At 42.5% G+C, this 22,023-nt stretch overlaps 1 protein-coding gene across 2 annotated transcripts in view; it reads right to left on the bottom strand.

The window, feature by feature from the left end:
• The window catches only part of LOC119655961 (homeobox protein unc-4), a 135,838-nt gene extending 123,118 nt beyond the window's left edge, over nucleotides 1-12,720 (bottom strand). The window contains exon 1 of one of the 2 annotated variants that reach the window (XM_038062183.1): nucleotides 11,871-12,720. In XM_038062183.1, coding sequence (XP_037918111.1) covers nucleotides 11,871-12,297 — 427 coding nt within the window. In that variant the 5' untranslated portion in view covers nucleotides 12,298-12,720. The remainder of the gene's footprint in view (nucleotides 1-11,870) is intronic. The other variant, XM_038062185.1, reaches the window with a different exon arrangement.
• Between the last annotated feature and the right edge of the window lie 9,303 nt (nucleotides 12,721-22,023).

Genomic DNA, 22,023 nt, shown 5'->3' with positions numbered 1-22,023 from the left:
GAATCAATGCCTGCGATGCACTGCTGAAACGGAACGAATTCGACCCATTTTTGAAGCGGATAGTGGCTGGTGATGAGAAATGGATCACGTATGGAAACCTCAAGCGAAAAAGATCTTGGTCGAAGCATGGCGCGCCGGCCTAAACCATCGCCAAGCCCGGATTGTGGGCCAGGAAGGTTTTGCTGAGTGTTTGGTGGGATTGAAAGCGAATCATCCACTATGAGCTGCTCAACTATGGCCAGACCCTCAATTCGGTTCTCTACTGTGAGCAACTCAACCGTTTGAAACAGGCGATTGACCAAAAGCGGCCCAGATTGGTCAATAGGAATGGTGTTGTGTTCCACCAGGACAACGTTCGGCCTCACACATTTTTGATTACCCGCCAGAAGCTACGAGAGCTCAGATGGGATGTCCTATCGCACCCACCGTATAGTTCGGACCTGGCATCAAGTGATTACCATCTCTTCTGGTCCATGCAAAGGGCTCTTGGTGCTACTAAGTTGGCCTCAAAAGAGGCTTGCGAAAAATGACTGAGTTTTTTGCAAATAAGGAGGGGGGGGGGAGCTTTATAAGGGAGGGGGCAGTGCAGTTGCCTTTTAAATGGCAACAAGTTTGCGAACAAAACGGCGCACATTTGACTTAAATCGGATAATTCTAAGTATGTTAAATAAAGCCTCGAATTTCGATCACAAATACGACATTTCCTTTTCCCCAACACAATATTATGAACACCGATTCATTCTACCTATTCACAAACGGAGCCCAACTTTAGTATGCTATGTATCTAATCTAATTCACGCCACTCTCCGGTAACTTCAATTTGCTTCACTATCAACCAACCAAACCTAACATTTCTCCACACACAAACAAGATACCATTAAATCCAATCATCACATCTGCACCGCACACCTTCCACCGACGGCATTTCAGGCCAATATTCACCCTGATCCATTCCAACCCTCTCGACCCTTTTAATTCTAACTGAAAGCTATTTGTCTACGTCGAAATCTGGTTTAGATTAACTCTACACGGAATTGTTTCTAGTCAAAGCTCACACACAATCTGTTCATCCCCAATAGATGAATTCCTCCTATGACGTTCGTATCAGTAATTCCTGCTATAGCAGAATTCTCCCCTTGCCTAGATACTCATGCATATGGCTTAGGGTGCACCACATAACCAGACAAGGGATGCTTGACGATCCCAAGGGTGTCATAACTCTTGACGAGCTCATCTTTTAGTTAAGTTCTTCGTCATTTGGAAGCTGTAGATGCCTGTTTCGAATCCCATCTTCGCATCATCATCCCCCAATTTCGGTAAATTCACAGTGAAAATGAAAAGCCCCAGAAAACCCCCCAATAAAATCCAAAGCATCTTTCGGTTGTCGAAAAGGCAAGAAAAATTCAGTCAATCGTTGTGGTTGTAGCGTCTTTGGAAGAAGGCATTCGCCTCCCTTTTCTATTCCCAATCCGAATACCATGTTGGCTTTTCAGGGATCAGCAACAACAAATCCGGTTGGGGAGGGAGCCTCATGCTGTTCGAGGAAGGACTTTGAAAACGCATCCGGGAGTTAGACGGGGAATCAGAAAGGAATATTTGGCACTTTCAATTGGGAGGCTTTTATTATATTTTAGAGAGAGTTGATTACCACTCTCAAGGATCACGACGACTGGGAGCAGGGGAGGTGAGAGCCGAGGAAACCTAAATGAGGGTTGTTTTGGAAAACATCAACGAATACATTGAAAAAGTTGAATTGAATTAATTTATAAAGTGCTTTGGGGTTGAACGAATATTATTATTTTTTTACTCTCTTGGCTTTCATGGGTTCGTTTTCCATTTTGGAATCTGAGCCCGAACTTCATTTCCAGATCTTATCTTTTCAAGCGGAATTGGGGAGATAGAATGGCTTTTGCGGTTAGTGGTAGCCACGCTATGGTGGTCTTGAAATTAGGCAAACTAGTTAGGGTTTGAGCGGTTGAGCCTACATTTTCAGGGTTGGAATAAGTCTTTTCGGTACACAAAGTTTGGGCTTTCCTTCCGTTGGGATAAGTTTCTTTTTTTGTTGCTTTCTTAGGCTGAGTTTGGATAAGATAAGATGAAACTCGATTAGCTTTTTTAATTAAAATCTAAGGATAGGAACAAATTAGTAATCTTGGATGTAGATAAGAAGAAATAGGATTATGTGATGCCCGAAACTTAGTGAAAAAGGGAAAATTGTTTGTGCTTTTGGGAGTGTTTGAGATAGATTAATATACTAAATGGAAAATTGATTTTTTTCCTGGGAGAAAATGAAATTAGAGCGCAAATGGAAAGGGGATGAAATTGAGATATTTGGAAGTTGGCAATAATGTGGACTTAAGATGGTTATTGAATTCGTATTCTGTTTTCCATTGTCGTTCAAATGCAGTTTTAGTAGCGTAAACTTAAGGCTAAATACTTTATCTTTTTATGATATTAAATTATATTTAGCATTTAATTATATACAACATGAAATTAAATTAATATTAATTGCCATAATAGACAAGCTCGAAGACAGAAGACTCTCTATTCTTTTCTTTGACGTCCTGCCGTCAAGTCATGGTACTCTGCTCTCCACTCCTGTGGCGAGGTCGAAACTGAGTGGAGAGCGCCGGTGGCGTCATCTGTCCGCTCGCATTCGCAACATTGTACGAAAGACGTATGTACACGTGTCCAGTTCCTTGGACGCACAGCCAGGTGCGGAGGAGTGGCCTTGATGCGTCGGAGATTGTCTCTCAGCAGACGCACCAACCCCGACTCTGTGAGACCCGATTTCTTGTCGAAGACCGGATCATTTGGTAGTCTCGGTTTCTCCCCATATATCAGCTCCGCGGGACTGGCAGCAAATTCCTCTCGGCGAGTTATACGTAGGCCGAGTAGGACGAGAGGCAAGACTTGGGTCCAGGACGGATCGTCGCGTGCCATAATGGCGGCTTTCAGCGTCCGGTGCCAACGTTCTGGCATCCCATTGGATTGCGGGTGGTATGCAGTAGTCCGCTGGCGTTTAAACCCCAGGAGTTTTCCTAACTCCGAGAAAAGGGTGGACTTAAATTGCATTCCCTGGTCAGCAATGACCACTGCAGGGACACCAAAGCAAGGTATCTACTTTCGACAGAGGGCTTCGGCACAAGATTGCGCCGTAATGTGTTTCAGAGGTATTGCCTCAGGCTACCGCGTAAACCTGTCGATGATTGTGATGCAATACTTGTAACCGTGCGAGTCTCGCAAAAGCCCTACTATGTCGAGGTGTATTGTGTGGAACCGCTTGGTAGTGCGGGGGAATGAGCCCACTTCTTTCCTTACATGCCTGGCGACTTTACAATTTTGACATGCGATGCACTCTCTGGCCCAGGAATTGACATCTTTATTCATGGAGGGCCAGAAGTATTTATCGGTGACTAATCCTGCCGCGCCACAAACTGAGCGTATGGAACTAGTCAAGATTCTGAACAGGTTCTCTAATTTTAAGAATAAGTGGGAACTATGAGAGCATTTAAAGGAATAGGGGCAGTTGGAAGAAGAGGGGGTGGGTTTTTGTGAAATATTTTTTATTCACTACGAACAGGAAGTCACCAACTCGTAGTTATAAGACTTATAAACAATAAAATTTCACTTTAACGATCAGATTGATCATCATAAATCATAAATGGGAATGGTATGATCAATTTTTGTAATGAAGACCCACTTCCGACGGTAATTCCTTCGTTTACAATCCAAGTCCATGCTATCTTTTCGGGAGATCTGTTTGGGTAAAATTATTTTTGGGCCTGACTACCAATGTCAGTCATATTTGAGGCTAACTTTGTTTTCAGGAGAAACATTGTTGAGCTAAGAAGGAAATTTCTTGAATGTTACCTTGAGACACTGGAGAGAAGGAGCATCATTCAAAATATTCACGTTCCAGTCCAACTAATCCCCCTTAGTTTTGTGTAAGGTTCTTTCATTGTCTTATGATTTGAACATGTTTAAAATTATACAATTCTAGGAATGGATATATAGTATTATAAAAACATCCCCTAGAATGTATTTTTCATAAAAGATCTAAGATTTAAAATGAAATCTCTGAAAAAAATAAGATCATCGTGAATCGACTGAGAAACCTTGGGAATAAGCTAAGACTAAAGTAAGGGGTTAAGGGTAAATTAACGACCGCACCATGAAATATGTAAGTTCGACGCTAAATTCACCCTCGGCAAATAGCATTTCCATGTTGTCACTTTTGTCAACGAAAAACAAAATTCAGGAATTAAATCCAATTTACCGAAACAGTCAGAAAATTGCAAAAATGGTTCACTGTGGTTTCACCAGCAATATTCATTCCTCAACAGTAACGAATGAGAAACAGTCACATCAAGGATGAAAATCAATGTTTCCAATACCGTTTTCATGATCGGAAAACTCTTCTTTTTAGGTCCTGAATTTTAACAACTACATAATTTGGCCCACATTCTGCACAGGTTCTGCAAGGTTCATCAGGTATTCTAGTAATTTGTCAAGCTAGAAACTACCTCTGGAGTTCTATAAATAGCAAACTCTTGTTGAATTTGATAGTCATTACTTCATCCAGAATATCCTTTTCATCTCATTCTACCTATATTTTAAAAGATGTCGAAAAGATGTCAGTTTGGATGGCATATGTGCATATAATTGAATGGAGTAGGGCCCCCTGGGAAAATTGAACATCGTCAATTATCTGTCAAAGGGGCCTCAGTAATGCAGGGGGAAGAAGGTCCGGAAGAGTACATTGTAACGGCAAGAGTTCCGCAAGGTTCCGTATTGAGCACTCTTTTGTTTGGTATGGCATTTTCCACCTTTATATTCCAAAAAGTCCAATTTGGGACAAACTTTCTCCCACTGTTTTTTGTCTACAAACCACTCTATTTTCGGCTAGCAACCCATTTCAAAAAATAGACAACTTGCAAATACCAGCGTGTATCTACTGTGTAAGGCACTGTCTGATTAATCACCTCTGCTCTGGACAAAACCGCAAGTTGTCTAATAGTTCTACTATGATACAAACCTTTTTTCACTGTGCCTTTTAGTGGTACTCAAAGATAGCGATGAGGCAAATGGGTCAAAAACTCCGTCTGCTGGGTTGGTAACATCGGGAAACGCTCCGATATTGTTAGCTCCAAATGTTTAAATTCAAAAATCCGATAGCGGTATGAATTAGACCGTGTCGACACTGTCAGTTTGAAACCTTGAGTGGTCTGAGCCAGGACAACGACTCTATTTTTGTTTAGGGATTGGGTGGTCCTGAGTCCGCCATCAAGTATATTTGATTTGAGAATCGCTTAATCCTTCCCTTAAGTCCGCGGATCACTCATTTTGGGCTAATACCCAATTTTTAAAAAAAGTGTTCGCTGTTGTGTTTGCTCGTTGTTCATTCATCTAATGAAGACTGCATTTGACGAGCCTTCCTCTGCCTTTATGATCGAAACTGTCAACTAAAACATTTTTGTTTCAATTGAGTATTTGCCCAAAAAGGCTGACCTATTCTCTCAATGGGAAAAGCATCTTCTCGAAATCTGTGAGTTGAGCATTATTGAAACTCTCTGGGTTGCTGAAGCGTTCCAATAACCCCAATTATATCAGATATAGAGAGTCCTGCATGTGAGCTTTTAAAATTTATGGTACTCACTCTCCACCGTTTGGTCACAGACTCTATATTTAATGTAATAACTCCATTGAATTTCGTAGAAGATTAGGAACTTGTCAATAATTCGAACGTGGTTTCCTTTGATGTAGAAAACATCTTTGGTCAATGTCCCTACTAAGCTGGTACTGGAAATCGTCGCAGAAACATGGATAATACAAAATAGAAATAGAAATATTTTCTGTGGATTTTGGGACCACTTTCGTATGTATAAATTATTTATTAATTAACGGGCAGCAACCAATATTTGGTCTAGGCCTACCTTGGTAAGGTATTCCAAAAAGTAATTGCTTACATATACCGTTTTTTTAAACAAATATTTCATATACAAAAAAAAAGATGCTTCTTAGTAAACTACGGATATGTAATCTAGATTTATGTTCTTCCAGGCTTGCTGTCTAGCATTGGCAGAACTATGATTTGTAGGTCATCGAATGTATGAGTTACCATTTGTCAAATTTGACATTTTTGGAGCGATTTTTTTTAGCCAGTATTGAAATTAAAGACGCGTCTTCCTTTTTCGTTTCCAATTTATTTTAATAAAAGAACTACCATATTCGGAAACTAGTTGTTCCCTTCTTTCGCGTCTTTTAAATCTAAAAGCAAAGTGCGAATACAAGCAAACGGAGTTGTCTCTCCAAAAAATGGTCATTAAGCACATCATGGTATCGAAACATGGCCCTTAACTCAGTTAGGGGAAAAATTAATGGTATTTGAGAAGATGCTCCTCCGCAGAATATAGGAAGCAATTCCAGTAATGCTTCAGGTGCAAAAAACTAAAATGAATATATCTCTGCTCATCCATAGAGCTTGAATGACACGTAGATACCCAAAAGGGTATTTAGTAAAAAGTTGACTGTCAGTTAGAAAAACGAGAAAAGGGTTGGATTACGCCGTCGACATTGATGGTCAAATACTATTGTGTTCGAAGAATTGAAGGACCAAAATAGTTGAAACAAAATTTGAAGGAAGTCAAGGATCAACAGGAAAATATCATAGGCTCTAGTGAATTGTATTGGCATTCTATTCATGTTTTATAGCAAAAGGATACGTACACTTATTTTTCATCAGCAACACTAGAGGAGGATCGATCAGGAAAAAGTATCTGGTTTTGGTACATCTGGCCAACCTTTCGAAACTGCTGTACAATAAATTGGATTTCAAAAAAGAAGGGATTGCATATTCGGTACTTCTGCAGGCAACCGAGGGAAGAGAGAAAAGAGAAATCCATTTTTGGACTTCAAAATCTTTCAAATATAAAAATGATGGTGGCCCAAATTAAATCCTGGTAAATATCCAAAATAATCAAACTAATATCGAAACTTAATCAAACGGTTTGCGCTGAATAATCTGATTCTCAGTTTTAGGGTAGAAAAAGCAGTTTCAATTGTCACCTAATCACTAGTGAGGAGTTTTCTCAGAAACTGTGGAACTGCACAATTTGAACTTACAATTCCCTTACTGCCTTCCAAAATTCAACTTTTTTATAGTATTTGTCGTTTACCAAATCTTCTTTTTCTTCAGCCTTTATCCCGTTCACAAGCGGGGTCGGCTCGTCATGATCGGTTTCGCCATTTTATTTTATCAAATGTCTGATCTGTATACACCAAATGAGTTCTTATTAATCTCTTTGCCAACATTGACATACTTTTGCATCTATAGAGATTGAGAGTAAGAACAGCAAAAATCCTCCTCATCAGTCTTTAATCTACTATATTAGTACAGCGATGAATCGTGTACCACCAGATACATTTCTTTGAATTAAACCTCATTTGACGATCCACGTTTCAACTTATTCTTAGACCTCTAGTAATCAAGTGGAGAGGTCAGTAAATCCTTCTGTTCATATTTTGACAATGTTCAATTTGAAGTGTCAGTTTGGGGTTACAATTCTTACCCCCAAATTCAGAATTGAAACATTGGAGCTTAAAGAAGCGAAGTTAATTTTTGATTATTTTTTTTGTTGCTGAAAATCCGACAATAGTTGGCCAAGGTGGTATTGCTTCCAATATTGAGGACATGTTCTTATGATTTTTAAGCCACCTAAAGTTCTTCGGAATTCGACTATCTATTAACATAGAAACAGGCGTCAATTCAGGTCATGAATGTCATACAAAATCGACAATGGAAAGGACTTGTTGTCTTATAAAAGTGCTATGGTTTCCAAGAAAACTTCAAAATCAGTTCCTCTTTTACTAAGCTGACTGTGAAATGGATAGTCTTTCAGCCGACAAAACGATTAGAAAATATTCGGCATTGATATTAGGGGCAGCTGTGAATACTGAGCAAGTTTGCCTCTGATAACATTATTTCCTTTTCTGTCCTAGTCCTGTTCACGGCCTCCGGGCCTGAAGTTTTCTCGGGGGCCCGGAATAGTAAAATCTTTATTCCAGGATGGATGGATATCTTGGAAACATAGAAGGGCGCTTTGCCAAAGCATTCAAAAAGGTTTTGTCCAAAACAGACCATACGGAAACTATTGGGATAAACAATCGTTTGCTAAGAGTGTGACAAAACTCAAATCCAAACTTTTCGATAAAATTAAGGCTTTACAAACTAGCCCCTGCCAGTTTCTCAGGATTTGTGTCCCTAGATCACTTCCGAAATTATCCCTACAGAAATCTTCCAATTGATTTTTGGATCGCGGAATAAACTGCTGGAGATCTAAAATGAGCGCCCAGCAGTCAAACCAGGGGGTAGGCTGCGTGTATTTGTATAATTGCTCTGCTCCTGTAAGTCTTATTTTGATAATGAACGAGAACATGCTTTGAAAGCCAGCTCTCCTGGGCGCGTGGTTTCCAGTGACTAGCAAAAATCCAAGGAAGTTCAGGTCATTATTAGGTCTCGCCCAATTTGGCATGATACTCGTAAACGAAAGTGATTTGAATACGTTTTTAAAGGAACGGTTTGGTTCATTCTGTGATGGACATTCGTTGACACTGTACTGGTGCACAATATGTCGTAAAACACAGCAATCACCTGGTAATTCTGTTCTAGCTATTGAAGGAGTATCAACTAGGAAACCTGTAGAGCCACAAATGGGAAGAGTAGAAGAAGAAAAAGTGATCCTCCAGCAAACTTTCAAAGGGGTAAGGTTAAATTAGGTGCCTGCATAGGAAAGTTTTCTCCAACGAAATCCATCTCGACTATCACATCGGTATCTCACAATCATACGAGAGATCACGTGCGCTAATTTCATCATAATATCATATCATCATCAGTAAGGGAATGATCACGTATGCTATAAGGGACCTGGACCAGAAGGAAACGTTAATAAGACCAACAAGAATGCAGTGAAGGTAAGACCAGACACGTTTGCTAAGTTGTGCAGGACACGCATTGGAGGAGAGATCTTTGCAGCATTGTGGGAGTTACACGAGCCATTCCCTTATTGTCCCACATATATTTGAAAAATTGAAGCGGATAATGATTGCACTAAGTAGTTGAGGTCCTGGAAGTTCTTCAGATTGGCAGCCTGATTACTATTCATTGTGGAAATTCTAAAATTAGTTCCCGCCTAACTGAAAATGTGTGGATGTTAAAAATGAAGATTGAGCCGATTGGATGCAAATTGGGAAGTCTCTAACCATGATTGATATTCCCAGTTATCTTGTTTCTCTTGCCGATAATTACCCAGAGGGACACCGTCCTGGTAAAACAGTGATAGTGGATTCAAGGAGTATACCGTCCTCGCGGGCCGAAATTAAAGGAGTATTGTAAGGGTCAGAATAAGTCTCTTCCTGGACCCGGAATTACTCTCTGCGGCCCTGATCCCTAGACTAGATGAAATTTGCCATTTTTTTTAGTCATAAATGGAGTTGAGGGGCTCACAAACCACAATCTAGCGAACAAAGCCATAGTAGTTTTGATCAACCTTTTAATAGGAAACATAGAAGGCATAGAAGGGCGAACAACCCTGCGGTAGATTTTGAATTTCAGACGTTTGTTCAAGTGTTGATTGCCAAAGATGCTATTTGTGGATCAACACTTTATCCAAGTTGCGCTGATATATGAAGCAATTTCATTGCACAATTCATCATTAGCTGGTAGCATTGATACAAGATACTTAAACTACTCAGTTTTCGGCAGGTCGCTGACATTGTCAGTAATAGCACTTATCTCATTAGGGTCGGTTGTTCCAAGCAGCAAAAAGTTCGAAAACAGCTTTGTCGTGAAGCGCTAGCACAGAGCAGTGTATAGAGAACTGGACTTTGGATGTCTGGTATGACAGTGCCCATGACAAGAATAAGGAAGACTTGCGAGAAAGCGCTTCATTTAAGACCAACGGCAGAGACAGGGGGCGGTTTTGATATACTTGCCACACTTCAAACTTGACTACTTGGACTGAAGTAAATCTCTTTAACCAATCACACCCGTTTTTCTGGCACCAGATATCTCAATATATACCAAACGATTCTTTGTGAAATGCAAACGCGCCTTGGTTGGAGAGGACGATGTACAATATATATGCAGCTCTTTAAGGATCTCCCTGGTACAATCTTACTGATTTCATTATGAGCAACTTTTGATATATATTTGACATTAGAATATCTCATTGTTAGTTTTCAAAGTTTAAAGGCGTTGACCTAAATCTCATAGATGCTTCCCCCTTCGGTCGACCTAACTGCTAACTAGTTCAATGAAGGTCTTTCACAGACTCTTATGAAATGACGGTCAAACAACTCGGAAGGTGGCCCAAAAGAAGGGCAGCAATGCGATGACGATTTTTTGGTATCTCACCTCGAGAAGAAAAATGTCGAGTGTTGATGAACTGAGTCAAAAAAAGACAGAGCTTGCTCTTGATCCGTCATTAAGGATCGCATGGCCAAAACCACTAATTTTTATACAGAACCGTCACTTAAAACCATCACGAGAGAGGAGAAGCACGGCCTTTATGTAAATTTGAAGTAAAAGAAAGAATGGGTGAGTCAAGATGATAGGGAAAAGTCATGAATAAAGTCAAGATTTGCATTAATAAAAGGCAATGATATACGCATCCTTCCGCCGAGAATCCACGCTGCATTTGGAAACAGTACCGAGCAACAAAACAACCTTTGCAAAGCTCAAGTAAACTAAATGAGCCGAAAGGAGAAACAACGTCAAATCGGGAAGGTCTAACGATCCTGCTCCACGACAACCTTAAATCCAACCTAGAAGGACTTGCCAAAGAAGCCCTTCCGAAGATCAATTTCGAAATTCCTGAGCACTCATTGTACTTCTCAGATGGATTACCAAGTGGCTACCGCTAATTCCGCCCCTCCCGTCCTTTTTTAGTTAATTGAATGATGATTCATTTGATAAGGGAAAGGATCTTAAGAAATGTTTCAACTCTTACTTCGATTCAAAACCGACCGATATCAAGCCGAATCTCCGAATTGCCGAAGAGGAGGTTATGATGGAAAGTTCGAAGCAATGTTAGCGATGTTTACTCCATGACCCTCATTTACCAATAAAATTTTGAAATTTAAAAAAGGACTATATTCATGTTACAGTCCCTGTTTATTTGTTTCTCCGTTATCCGAGATCCACATATTCTAGCTCTTGTTGATTTCATTGTTGAAGTTTGGAAGTTTGTTTCCCAGCCAGGGGTTATACCAAGGAATAGACTGAGAAGAACCTTCATTCATTGGCTTACATTATTTGTTAAAAATTCAAAATACTGTATTTCGTGAACCAATTCTCCACTTCATCAGCGAGCTCGTTTCTTCGAAGAGAAGGAGCAGTTGGCTCCTGAAATACAGTACCCACTTGCATATCTATGATTTCTAGAAAATAATTTTAATTTTCTGAAGACCGAAGACTCTCCTCTGTCGATTCACTGTCAATCCTAAAAAAGTAGGACAACCAGAATCACATTGAAAGGTACAAATAGAACGAGATTCCAAATCCAAGGACCCGCTGTGCACCCGAGTTTGGTTACCATATTGGCTCCATATTCTGTCCAAACCAACATTTTTCCTATTTTCTAAAAATTGGAATTCGACTATGACATTTTATCCACATTTCTTTGATTTAAACTCATTCGTTTGACATTCAGTATTCGTTTTTCAAGGGCTTTCTAACATTGGCTAGTAGTACCTAGTATGCCAAAAAAAAGGACTCAACCTGTCACAAAACCTATCTAACTCCCGTCGGTATGTTACATTTTCCTCACAACACCCCTAATTAACATCAACAAATAATCCCTCATACATACCTCGATCCTCATTAGAATCCTCGCTGGGCGGTCCCGGCATAGTCCGGTTTCCATTCAGCAGCTGATGATGAGCAACGGCTGCAGCGGCCGCCGCTTGTGATGCTTGTACATTAACATTCGCCATGGCTGCACTCAGACCGCTCAAACTAGCCAACGTGCTACCGTGCGGACCGCCTCCTCCACGATGAGGTCCACTTCCACCGCCATGAACACCTCCTGCACCTGCACCACCGCCACCCGGCGCAAAACGAGGATTCGCCAGAAATGGTCCTGCGAACACTCCAGGCACACCGAATTGCAGGAATGGCCATTGTGGGACACGAGCACGTGGCGCCAACTGGGCCGCTGCAGCCGCATAGAGTTGCAGTGCCGGTTGCAGTCCGCCCGTAGGCAAATTCGGCAAAAGTCCTTGGTGCTCCAGCACCATGTCTCTCTGTTCTACCAACAACACTTCTGTACCAAGTTCACTAGATTCGATCGCTTATTCCCAAAAACCAATTTCTGTGTCACGCATAAAAGTATTTTCACGATTCGCTTTCATTTCACTGAAATCCTTCTGTAAATTGCAAGGACTCGCAACAACACAATCCACTGTCAACTTCTTGCGGATACCGCCGGTGCGAGAAGATAAACGCAGCGTCACGACAAGGGGTCAGTATCCGGTATGCAAATGTACGAGTGGTTGACCCCCGAAGCACAGGGTACAACTCTGATAAGACCGTGAAAACGCACGACGCTCGACTCACGCCAGGCTCACACACCCAAAGACACCCGACATAACTGAAACTCCAACATGAACTGAGGCAAGCCCCAGCGGACCGAAGCCGGAAAATCCAATGTTTCCAATTCAATGTGCGGCGGAGAACCAGTTTCTGGTTCCTCGGGTGGGCGAGGCTTAGACACGTCTTGAGCCGGGGACTGCCAAGTGGCCAGACGGCATAGGAAGCCCATCACAGGTCGTAAACAACCGACCCAGGCATTAAATTATTTCCCACCCCTCGGCCGAGGCTCAACCTCCCCGCTCTGAGTGTTCTTCAATAAAATGAAGCCGAAGCCTAGCACCACCCCTCCCCGACTCGGAAGCAACTCTCAGAAGAAAACCTCCCGCTACTCAGCAAAAGCACCCAACCTCCTGTGCGACGGGTGCAAGCGCGAAGCAGTCAAACTCTGCATATTATCATAAAACGATCACGACCAGGGGACGGCGAGAACCGCGTGCGAGGCCGCGGAAAAGTAAAAGAAATTCAGATGATAGAAATTATGCAGCCAAACACCCTCTAATTTGTCCGGAAATCACTTTACCCTCGCCCACCTTTGCTGGGAAATTTGTAACCATGGTGAATAGAAGGGGTTATGTATTCCCCACCCCCATGCATGCAGCCGAAGTGAGTTCTCCGTGCGAGCAGTAGGGAGGGGGCGTGTTCAACGCCGACCAGGAAAGAATATGGCGGCTTGGCGTCGCTCTCAGCGCGCAAGTCACACCTCCCGACATGCGATTTGCTCATTGGCGCGTCCATATTTAATTTATCCCCAGAAGTCTGAGTGTGTGAGTTGCACTAATGGAATTAAATTAATTTCCGCCTAGAGTGGTCTCTCTCTTCGCAGCGTGATTTCTTCACAGTGTCCCTTTCGCACCCAAACTTGTTTCTCTTTTACCGGGGGAGGCTTTGTTGATTTTTCTGGCATTTTTCTCGTCTTCCCCATTTTCTTGGTGTTCAGTAAATCAACCGTTTATCTTCTTTTATTGAGTTCGCGCCAGGCAGGGGTAAATGGTCGTGTAGGCCAGGAAATCGCTTATATGTAGATGATTGTGCACTTGCAGTGTGGGATGGCGGACGAAGGACTAAGGGACGCGGAACTCCTGCGAGCCTGCAAGGAATGAGGGAACTTCGTTCATCGTCAGGAAGAACGGAAAGGAAAATGCTCGCCCGGGGGTGATTGAACAGAGAAAGGAACAGCGCACGGGACACATAACTTGCCTTCATGAGAATTTAATAATGGAAGAAGAAGAGATGGAATTGATTTTAAGTGCATGTGCCATCTCTTTCCGGTCCACGACCAAGCAGAGAGGATGCTGGTATTGATAAATTTTTCTTGAAATGAAAATTCAATCAGTTACGCCACCACAGACTCCCACACCTTTCCCGGCTCCCATAAATATTTTGGCATAAGGACCTGCTTCTCGCCAGCCATCCCGTTCTGTTATGTTCTGTCTCGGCGGGGGGAGTGGGGACCAGAATGACTTCAGGATGGAATTGGAGTCAACATTGTGGTCAATAACTTCTAATTGGAACCATATTCATGCATGCAGTGTGCCGTTAGGGCGCCTTTTTGTCTTCCTTGATTTCCTCTCTCGATGCTTCTTTTTGGTCCTTGCTGACTTCGTCTCCTTCGTATTCCATTTTATCGGATTCTCTCCATCTCTTTCGTATCTAAATTGCTCCAGACTCCATATTTGAAGGATTACTAATTTTTGGGGGAAGTTTAGGTTGGCATAGGATTTCAGTGCTTTGTGTCGCCTCCATCCCCCCCACTCCAGTTCCACCATTCTATCTGGCTGGGCTGTAATGAGAAAAGATTTAGGAATCTTTGCCTCGAACGTGTCGTCTCGTTGCATTGGAGAGAGTGGCAAAGTGATTCTGATCGCGATAATGAGATCGGAAATTAGCGCAGAGAAGAAAAAAAAAATGGAAAGAAAAATTGGAGTTAATTGAAAGATTTTTCGATGTGGCCGTGGGAGCGGAATATTCGTATTTATTGGCTGTTTAAGATTTTGTAGACGTGGGATGGGGCTGAATTAAGTGATTGGGTCGGAATTTAGCTAAAGATACTGCTTCGGTGTGTGCACAAAATTCGTAATTTCAGGTTTGAAGGTCGCATTGACGCGGTTCTATTAAATTTTTTAAATCATTAGCGGAATGAATGTGTCCCTTCTGTAATTAATTGCAATCACCTCTAGCAATTGGGAATCTAAAGACACGAAGTCCGGGAGTGAATTGAAGATCTTACGTGACTGGCGATTGACAGGTGCCACTAATAAAAGCACAGTAGCAATCGTCAATAATATGTGCCCCCCGGAGAGAAAATTCTACTTGTCTGGGGTGAAAATAATGCGAGCCTCCTAATTTTCCTTTTTTCATTGGAGTTTCTATTCTGGCCCCTCGGAAAAGTCCTTGTTCGATTTTTTGAGTTGCTCCCGGGATACGATTTAGAAGTCTCTCTGGCGAATCAGTCAGTGGTTTTTCAGGTTCGGCGTTAATTTATGCATCTTGCTTTTCTCATATTTCAGTAGCACTTCTTTCCAATCACGATCGTCGTTCTTCAGATATTTCAGCAGCACTACAACTTTTTGGGTGGTATTTTCAATAATATTCAGAATTTCAACTCTACCTCTGGAAGGGGTGACTACTTTAAAGGGAGAGGGAGAGGCCCTCCCACTTCCAATTCAATGAAAACTCTTTGAAAATTAAGGTGCTTCAATTGGGGAACATTTTGATATCACCATGGTCCAATTAGATTTGGAAGGGAAGGAGATAAAGAGAGAAAGAATACGAAAGTCCCTCCTTTCCACCTCCACTAAAACCCATAAGCCGGAACTATAATGGTCATATCATAACGTCAAAATTTTAACGAACGAAAATTAGAGATCTGTCAAAACTCATTCTCGCTCATAATCGTATTGATTCGTTGGAAAACTTGACATTCCGAGTTGATGATTCGAACATTGCAATTCGGTTGTTTTCGCCTGCAGGAATGTGGTTCAAAGTCAAACCCTAGCGTTTTGACATGAAAATAGCCTCAATTCGTTCAGCCATAACTTTTTAAGCAGAGATGCCCGTCGCAATTTTTTAACGGGATTAAAGAGGGGGAACTTCCTCCCTTCCCCTTATTTTTTCTTTAACGCGGCAGAGTTGAACATTAAAACATTATGATGACGACATAACAAAAACCCACTTTGAAGTGCCGGGCTGACAACAGAACTGTCTCAACTTGACCTCGGTGTTAAGATAACTCCATTTCCAGATTATAGACAAAGTAGCGAAAATGGATCTAGCGGTGTTAATTCGTTGGAAAACATCGAGTTCAGTGCCACCGTCAACAGAAACCACACTTCGAAAATATACAAATTGATCGACGACTTCGATGCTCTGCCCATCAATACAGATAGTTAGAGGGTTGGTGCTTTTACAATCCAACTCTGCTAGCCTCTCTTTCCAAATCCATTTGGCCAAGGTCCATGACTCGGTGAGAGAGCAAACAAATGTCAGCCGAGCAGTCGAGGTATTTGAGAAAAGATGTCATCCTCCATAACATCTGGACAAAGCAGCATGAAGAACGTCACTGACACCATGAAGAAATAACATCGATGACAAGATGCAACCCTGGCGAGGTCCGTTTTGGACTTCCAAGTCCTCCGAGATTTTACCTCGGAGCAGCATGTGACATTTTGCGCAATCATATGCCGCTCTAATAATAGCTAATATTTCCTTCGGAATGCCTCTCCTGCGTAGAGCACTCCAGCTACACTCCCAATTCACATTGTCGTAAGCTTTCTCGAAATTGATGAAGAACAGGCGAATCGCAGAACTAAATTCCACGCACTGTTCCAAAATTATCCATAGGGTGCTGATGTGGTCAATGCAGAAGGATCCGATGCGGAAACCAGTTTGCTCTCTGAGGAGCCAACCGTTAACGTCTTTCGCAGGACCATCGAAAGATTTGCGACGACATACATACACTTCGTAAATCATTGCTTTCCCTGACCAGAGCCATAGCCAATTCCCTTTTGTAAAGGCGCACACTACTCTGAATTTTCCGGAAATTCTCTGGGCATCGGAGCTCGAGCGCGTCGTCCCCGCAATCACTCGCACCAGTCAATAGAGCATTCAACCCCTTCCGTTCATGGATCCGCCTCCACGATTCCACAGTCAGCCAGAACTTATTAGCCCCTTCGGAACGTAGCCGATTACCCGTGTAGAACCCGAGAAAAAAGCACTTTTGTTCATCCATATTCTAAGGCGGGAAACTCACTATAAGTGCCGTCTGATTAGCAAGATAGCTCTCGCACTCTCAACTGACAGCTCTATCACACATGCGGTTGATGTTGAATTGCGGGGGTTGCAGCTCCCCAACTCAGCGAAAAGTGGTTGACGCAACACGCAAGCTAACGTAAGCGATCGTCAGATGGTGATCCCTTTCGAGGCTGATGTCAGCCTTTCTCTCCTAAATGTTGTCGGTCAATTGAAACCCAATTCACCGTAAAGCAGGCTCTGTGCTCGAATAATGTGCCACCAATGAGAAGGCGCTGAAAGGTGTAGAAATCCACAGGCTTCCCAGCAGTACCGTTGCAGTTGCCAAAACCGAGTTTGCCCATCACAGGCCTGAACACGATGTTGTCAGAGCCACGCCTTTAGGAAGCCTCCCTGAACTACGTGCAATAGTCCGTTTTCGGTAGCCAAAGGTGGTAGCCGTGCAGTCAGTTTTTATCCATGTATCGAGCTAACTTTCCCAAAATTGTCAAATTCTATTTTATTGTTATTATGAATTACCTTGAGGCTAAGAAATGGGATTGCTCCTCCTTGTTCTACTGTCATAGTAAATTTGATGTTGGGGGTACGTGGCTTATATTCTACACAACTATCTCTTTTTCGCTGTGTTTAACTAAAGCAAGACATCATCTAGATACCGTATCTGTACCCTAGGCATTACATTAATTGCTAATATTCTCTACTATTAGTTCGCCATGAACATCTCGCTTTTCAAAGAGATAGTGGGTTACTCCTAATTGTTCCTTATGTAGTTGTGAAAAAGAAAGAAGGATTCAAGTTTCTTCAGTAGTTTAGCTTTTTTCTAAGCCTTCATTGTGCCCTTCTAGATTCGAAATAGCTTCTAGTAAAGAATAGTACCATTACGTCCTACGAAACTTTTATCCGTAATTCGTCGTCCTGCAGTTTTATATTCTTCACTTTATTGACCAGTTCGTTAGAATTTTTCACTGACGACGGACCGGACCACTAGGGAAGCAACTGATTTCCTATCTTGTAGTCTAGGGACACCTCTTTTTTGGGTTTAACACCCAAGTTTATCAAAAAAAGGGTGACTGACGGTGTCGTCTAAGGTGTAAGCAACTCATCAGACGCTGCTTCACCTCTGTCCTGGGAGCAGTGTGACCAAAAGTAGCGGCAGGTGGTAATCACTCCATTTCGGCCAATCTCCTTTGAAAGGCATGACCCGTAGAACTTAATAAAGATTGGCCCTTGTTTCTACTGCAAGTTTAAATGTTTTATTAGGTTTAAAATTTTTTTTTTTTTTTTTATTATTACGGATTTGATTATTATCTTTTAAGGTTCTTAAGATAGTCACAATTCCTTCTTTTCTCAAGCAATAATCCCTGAATGATGTTGAAACCAGTGTAGTTAATTACGTCATCTCAGGAAGATAAAACATTGAAGAAGGGGACAGTTGGTCCCCGAAATACATATTTGTTAAAATTAGATACTTTTCGCCAATAAAACGGAAAAATACTTTCCAAGACAATCTTGCAAATGTTTTTTGTTTTTAACTTCTTTTGCATGGATTTTATCCCGATATGTTTCCGCCATATTAGTCGCCTACCTCTATACCGAAGTACTACACCTAGTTTTATTGAGAGTCATTACTTCATTGACTGAGAACTCAGTGTAGTTTCTCCATTCTCCATTTTGAATGCCACTTCTCAATTCGTTGTAGGTAGATTTTGAGGTTTTTGAACCAAAAAGACCCTGGAAAAATGATCCCCGGAAAGAGACAGCATCCTCTTCTGCTTCAGCGCAAAACCAGGATGTCTGTAGTCCCCTACTATGGCAGGCTTAGATTGGATGCCGGTTGGTGCGCCGTTAAGGATGATGATGAGGATCAGAGTGGATACTTAAAATGACAGTATCATCTATTATCCAATTGTTGGACCTCAGCGCAAAACCGAGGTGTCTGGAGTTCGTTATTACAGCAGGCCAAGACCGGGTACCGGTTATGTTAGTTGTTTGACGACTCACAAGCATCATCTTAATAGAATTTTACCAAATGCGATAGACCGATCATGAATATCGAATGCACCAGAATCAAATACCCAGACGTGAAGCGAAAAGATGACTAATCTGACTACGGAAATTTTTTTTTTTTGGGATTACCCGCCCGAGATAGATAATAGATCGTTTCTCAAGTTTTCAAACATGAGGATGCTGCCATTAATTCAAGATAGCTGGGAAATGTTGGATAGATTTGTTTTGGCCTGGAGCATGCTCACAGTAGATTATTATAACGAACATATTGATGGCTTTGGTTACAAGCTTTGTCAAACTGCAAAAGTGGTTCAGCGATCCCACGTTGGGCGCCATTTGTTACTTTTCTTTAGCAGGGATGAAATCATTATAGAAAATTTCAAAAACGTCATATTTTTCGACTTACCAAGCAGGAATCAAAAGAGTAAGTGAGGCAGGGTAGGCCGCGAAAAGAACGTTATGAAGGTTTCTTGTGGGCTGTGGTTGAAATCAAAAATCGCGAGAGAGAATTGAATTTCCTAACAAGAGCTGCCCAGGTAAAGGAAGAGGGTTTGAGGCAACGTACTCTGTACTATCCTCAGTAAAACAAAAGTAAAATGCTGAGATCAGGGAAAGAGATAAATAGAGTATCGTTGCAGTTATTCTACTATGCTAAATCCTACCTGATCTCTCTTGGTGACAGGTCGACAGGTCGACCAAGAAAATGCATAGAATGTCGTTACAAACATGATGATCGGATTAAGTCACAGGCCTCGGAGAAATGCTAGGGCGTCCACCTCAGTCGACGCGGCAGGACGGGCCCCGGTCCTGTCGAGAAATGGGCAAGGGTTCTTCACGCATGGACGGCGTCAGGACGTAAGCAAGTTAGTCCCCACACAACGAACAAAACAAATACGTGTCTGCACGCTAAATGTTGGTACCCTAACTGGAAAGACCGAGGAACTCGCAAGAGCCCTTCGGAAAAGGTGCATTGACATCTGGGCTCTGCAAGAAACCCGATGGTCTGGTTCCAAAAGCTGCGACATTGAACCCGAACGCGGTAAAAATGGCTAGAAACTTCTCTATTTTGGTAACCCAAACACTCAATATGGTGTTGGCATTGCCATCTCAGAGGGTTTCCGTGATGCCATTAAAGAAGTCGAACGATTTGATGATCGGCTGATGAAGCTCACCATTATATCAGCTGATCGCACTATTCACTTCTTCACCGCGTATGCACCACAGACAGGCCGACCTGATGCCGAGAAAGATGCCTTCTGGCAACTTCTCGATGAAAAGACTTGTCACGTGCCTGCTGACGATTACATAATCATTGCCGGCGACCTTAATGGTCATGTAGGTGAAAAGGCAGATGGTAGCAAGTGCCATGGGGGAAAGGGGTTCGGAGCGCGCAATGAAGGTGGCGAGCGTATAATCGATTTTGCGGACACCCATGACCTTGTACTTATGAATACATGGTTCATCAAACGATTGTCTCATCTTCCCACATTTTACAGTGGGAACAATAAAACGCAAATCGACTATATTCTCATAAGACGCCAACATTTTACCACTGTCACTGATTGCAAAGTCGTTCCCTATGAGACCATCGCACCTCGGCCGTTGATTGCTGTCCTGCGAATTAAGCCACCGATAAAACGGCGTGAGGAACGCACTGGCCCGCCGCCCATTAAATGGTGGCAATTTGGTGAGAAGAAAGAAGAAACGGTCTCACTCATACGATTGCCAACCATTACGAATGTGGAAGAATCATGGAACCAAATGAAAGACACGATCCACAAAGCGGCCTCTGCAATCCTTGGGGTCACCAAGCCCGGTAAGCGGTACATCAACCGAGATACTTGGCTTTGGAATGATGATGTTGAAATGAAGGTCCGTGAAAAGAAACGCCTCTACCAAAAAACGATAAAACGCCTGCTAATTGGCAAATTTATAAGAATGCCAACCGAGAAGCAAAGAAAGCGGTCGCTGTCACCCGAGCGAACCATTTCAAAAATCTTTACGATAAACTGGACACTCGGGATGGCGAGAGAGATCTGTATCGACTTGCTAAAAGCCGTGATGAACGCACACAGGATATCGAACAATTCTGTTGTGTTAATGACAAGAACGGTACTTTGCTTACCAACCGTCGAGCCGCAACGGATAGATGGCGAGAATACTTCGAGCAGATTTCAACTGAAGAATTTGCTCATCCTCCACTTCCACAATCATTGCCGACATTTGGAGCAGTTCCACCAGTCAGCGCAACTGAAGTCGAGGAGGCAATAAAACAAATGAAATCGGGGAAAGCAACAGGACCTGACGACATTGCATCTGAGCTCTGGAAAGCAAGGAGCTGGGACCCAACACCGTGGCTGAGTGAATTCTTTAACCGGGTTATTCAGGAAGGAAGAACACCATCTGACTGGCAAGAAAGTACCACTGTTCCAATATGGAAAAAGAAAGGTAGCCCAGCAGAATGTTCAAATTACCGTCCGATCCGGTTACTTTTCCATACCGTGAAGATTTTTTAAAGGATTCTTGACAACGCGGAATCGTTGAAATAACCGTCAATCAAGCCGGATATGTCAACAACTGCGGAACTGCTGACGCAATACACGCTGCGCGGTTACTCATGCAGAAACACCGTGAAAAGCATCGCCCTCTTTACATTGCATTTCTAAATCTACAGAAAGCGTTTGACCGTGTACCACACGAACTCATCTGGTATGCTTTACGACAACACTTCGCGCCAGAAGAACTCCTGCGCTGTGGATACATGAACTGGACAGGCGCTGAAATATTTGAAGAGAGTTTATGTGTTGTTGTTAGAGTAGGTTTAAATTTTCCATGACCACCGAAGACCGTTTGTCAGGGGCACATGCTGCATATCCACCAGCAGCCCATAGTGACACAGAAGTCGCCCCTAATACGGGCACACTTGTGGTGGTACATCGGCGAAATTTCGCTACGGTCGGCGAGAGTTCATTAGGTTCTGATCATTTGCTCCCTCCGATCTCTGCCAGACCGTTTGCCGCGTGGCTGCGACATTTATTGTATCGGCGGACGCAAATTCGTTGGGGCCACAGTCGTTTGTCGACTCCGGTGTTCCGCCTCCTCTTCTGTTGGACATC

This window comes from Hermetia illucens, chromosome 4 (assembly GCF_905115235.1).
Source record: "Hermetia illucens chromosome 4, iHerIll2.2.curated.20191125, whole genome shotgun sequence".
Classification (NCBI taxonomy): Eukaryota; Metazoa; Arthropoda; class Insecta; order Diptera; family Stratiomyidae; genus Hermetia; species Hermetia illucens.
This window is presented reverse-complemented; position numbering and strand designations above follow the sequence as displayed.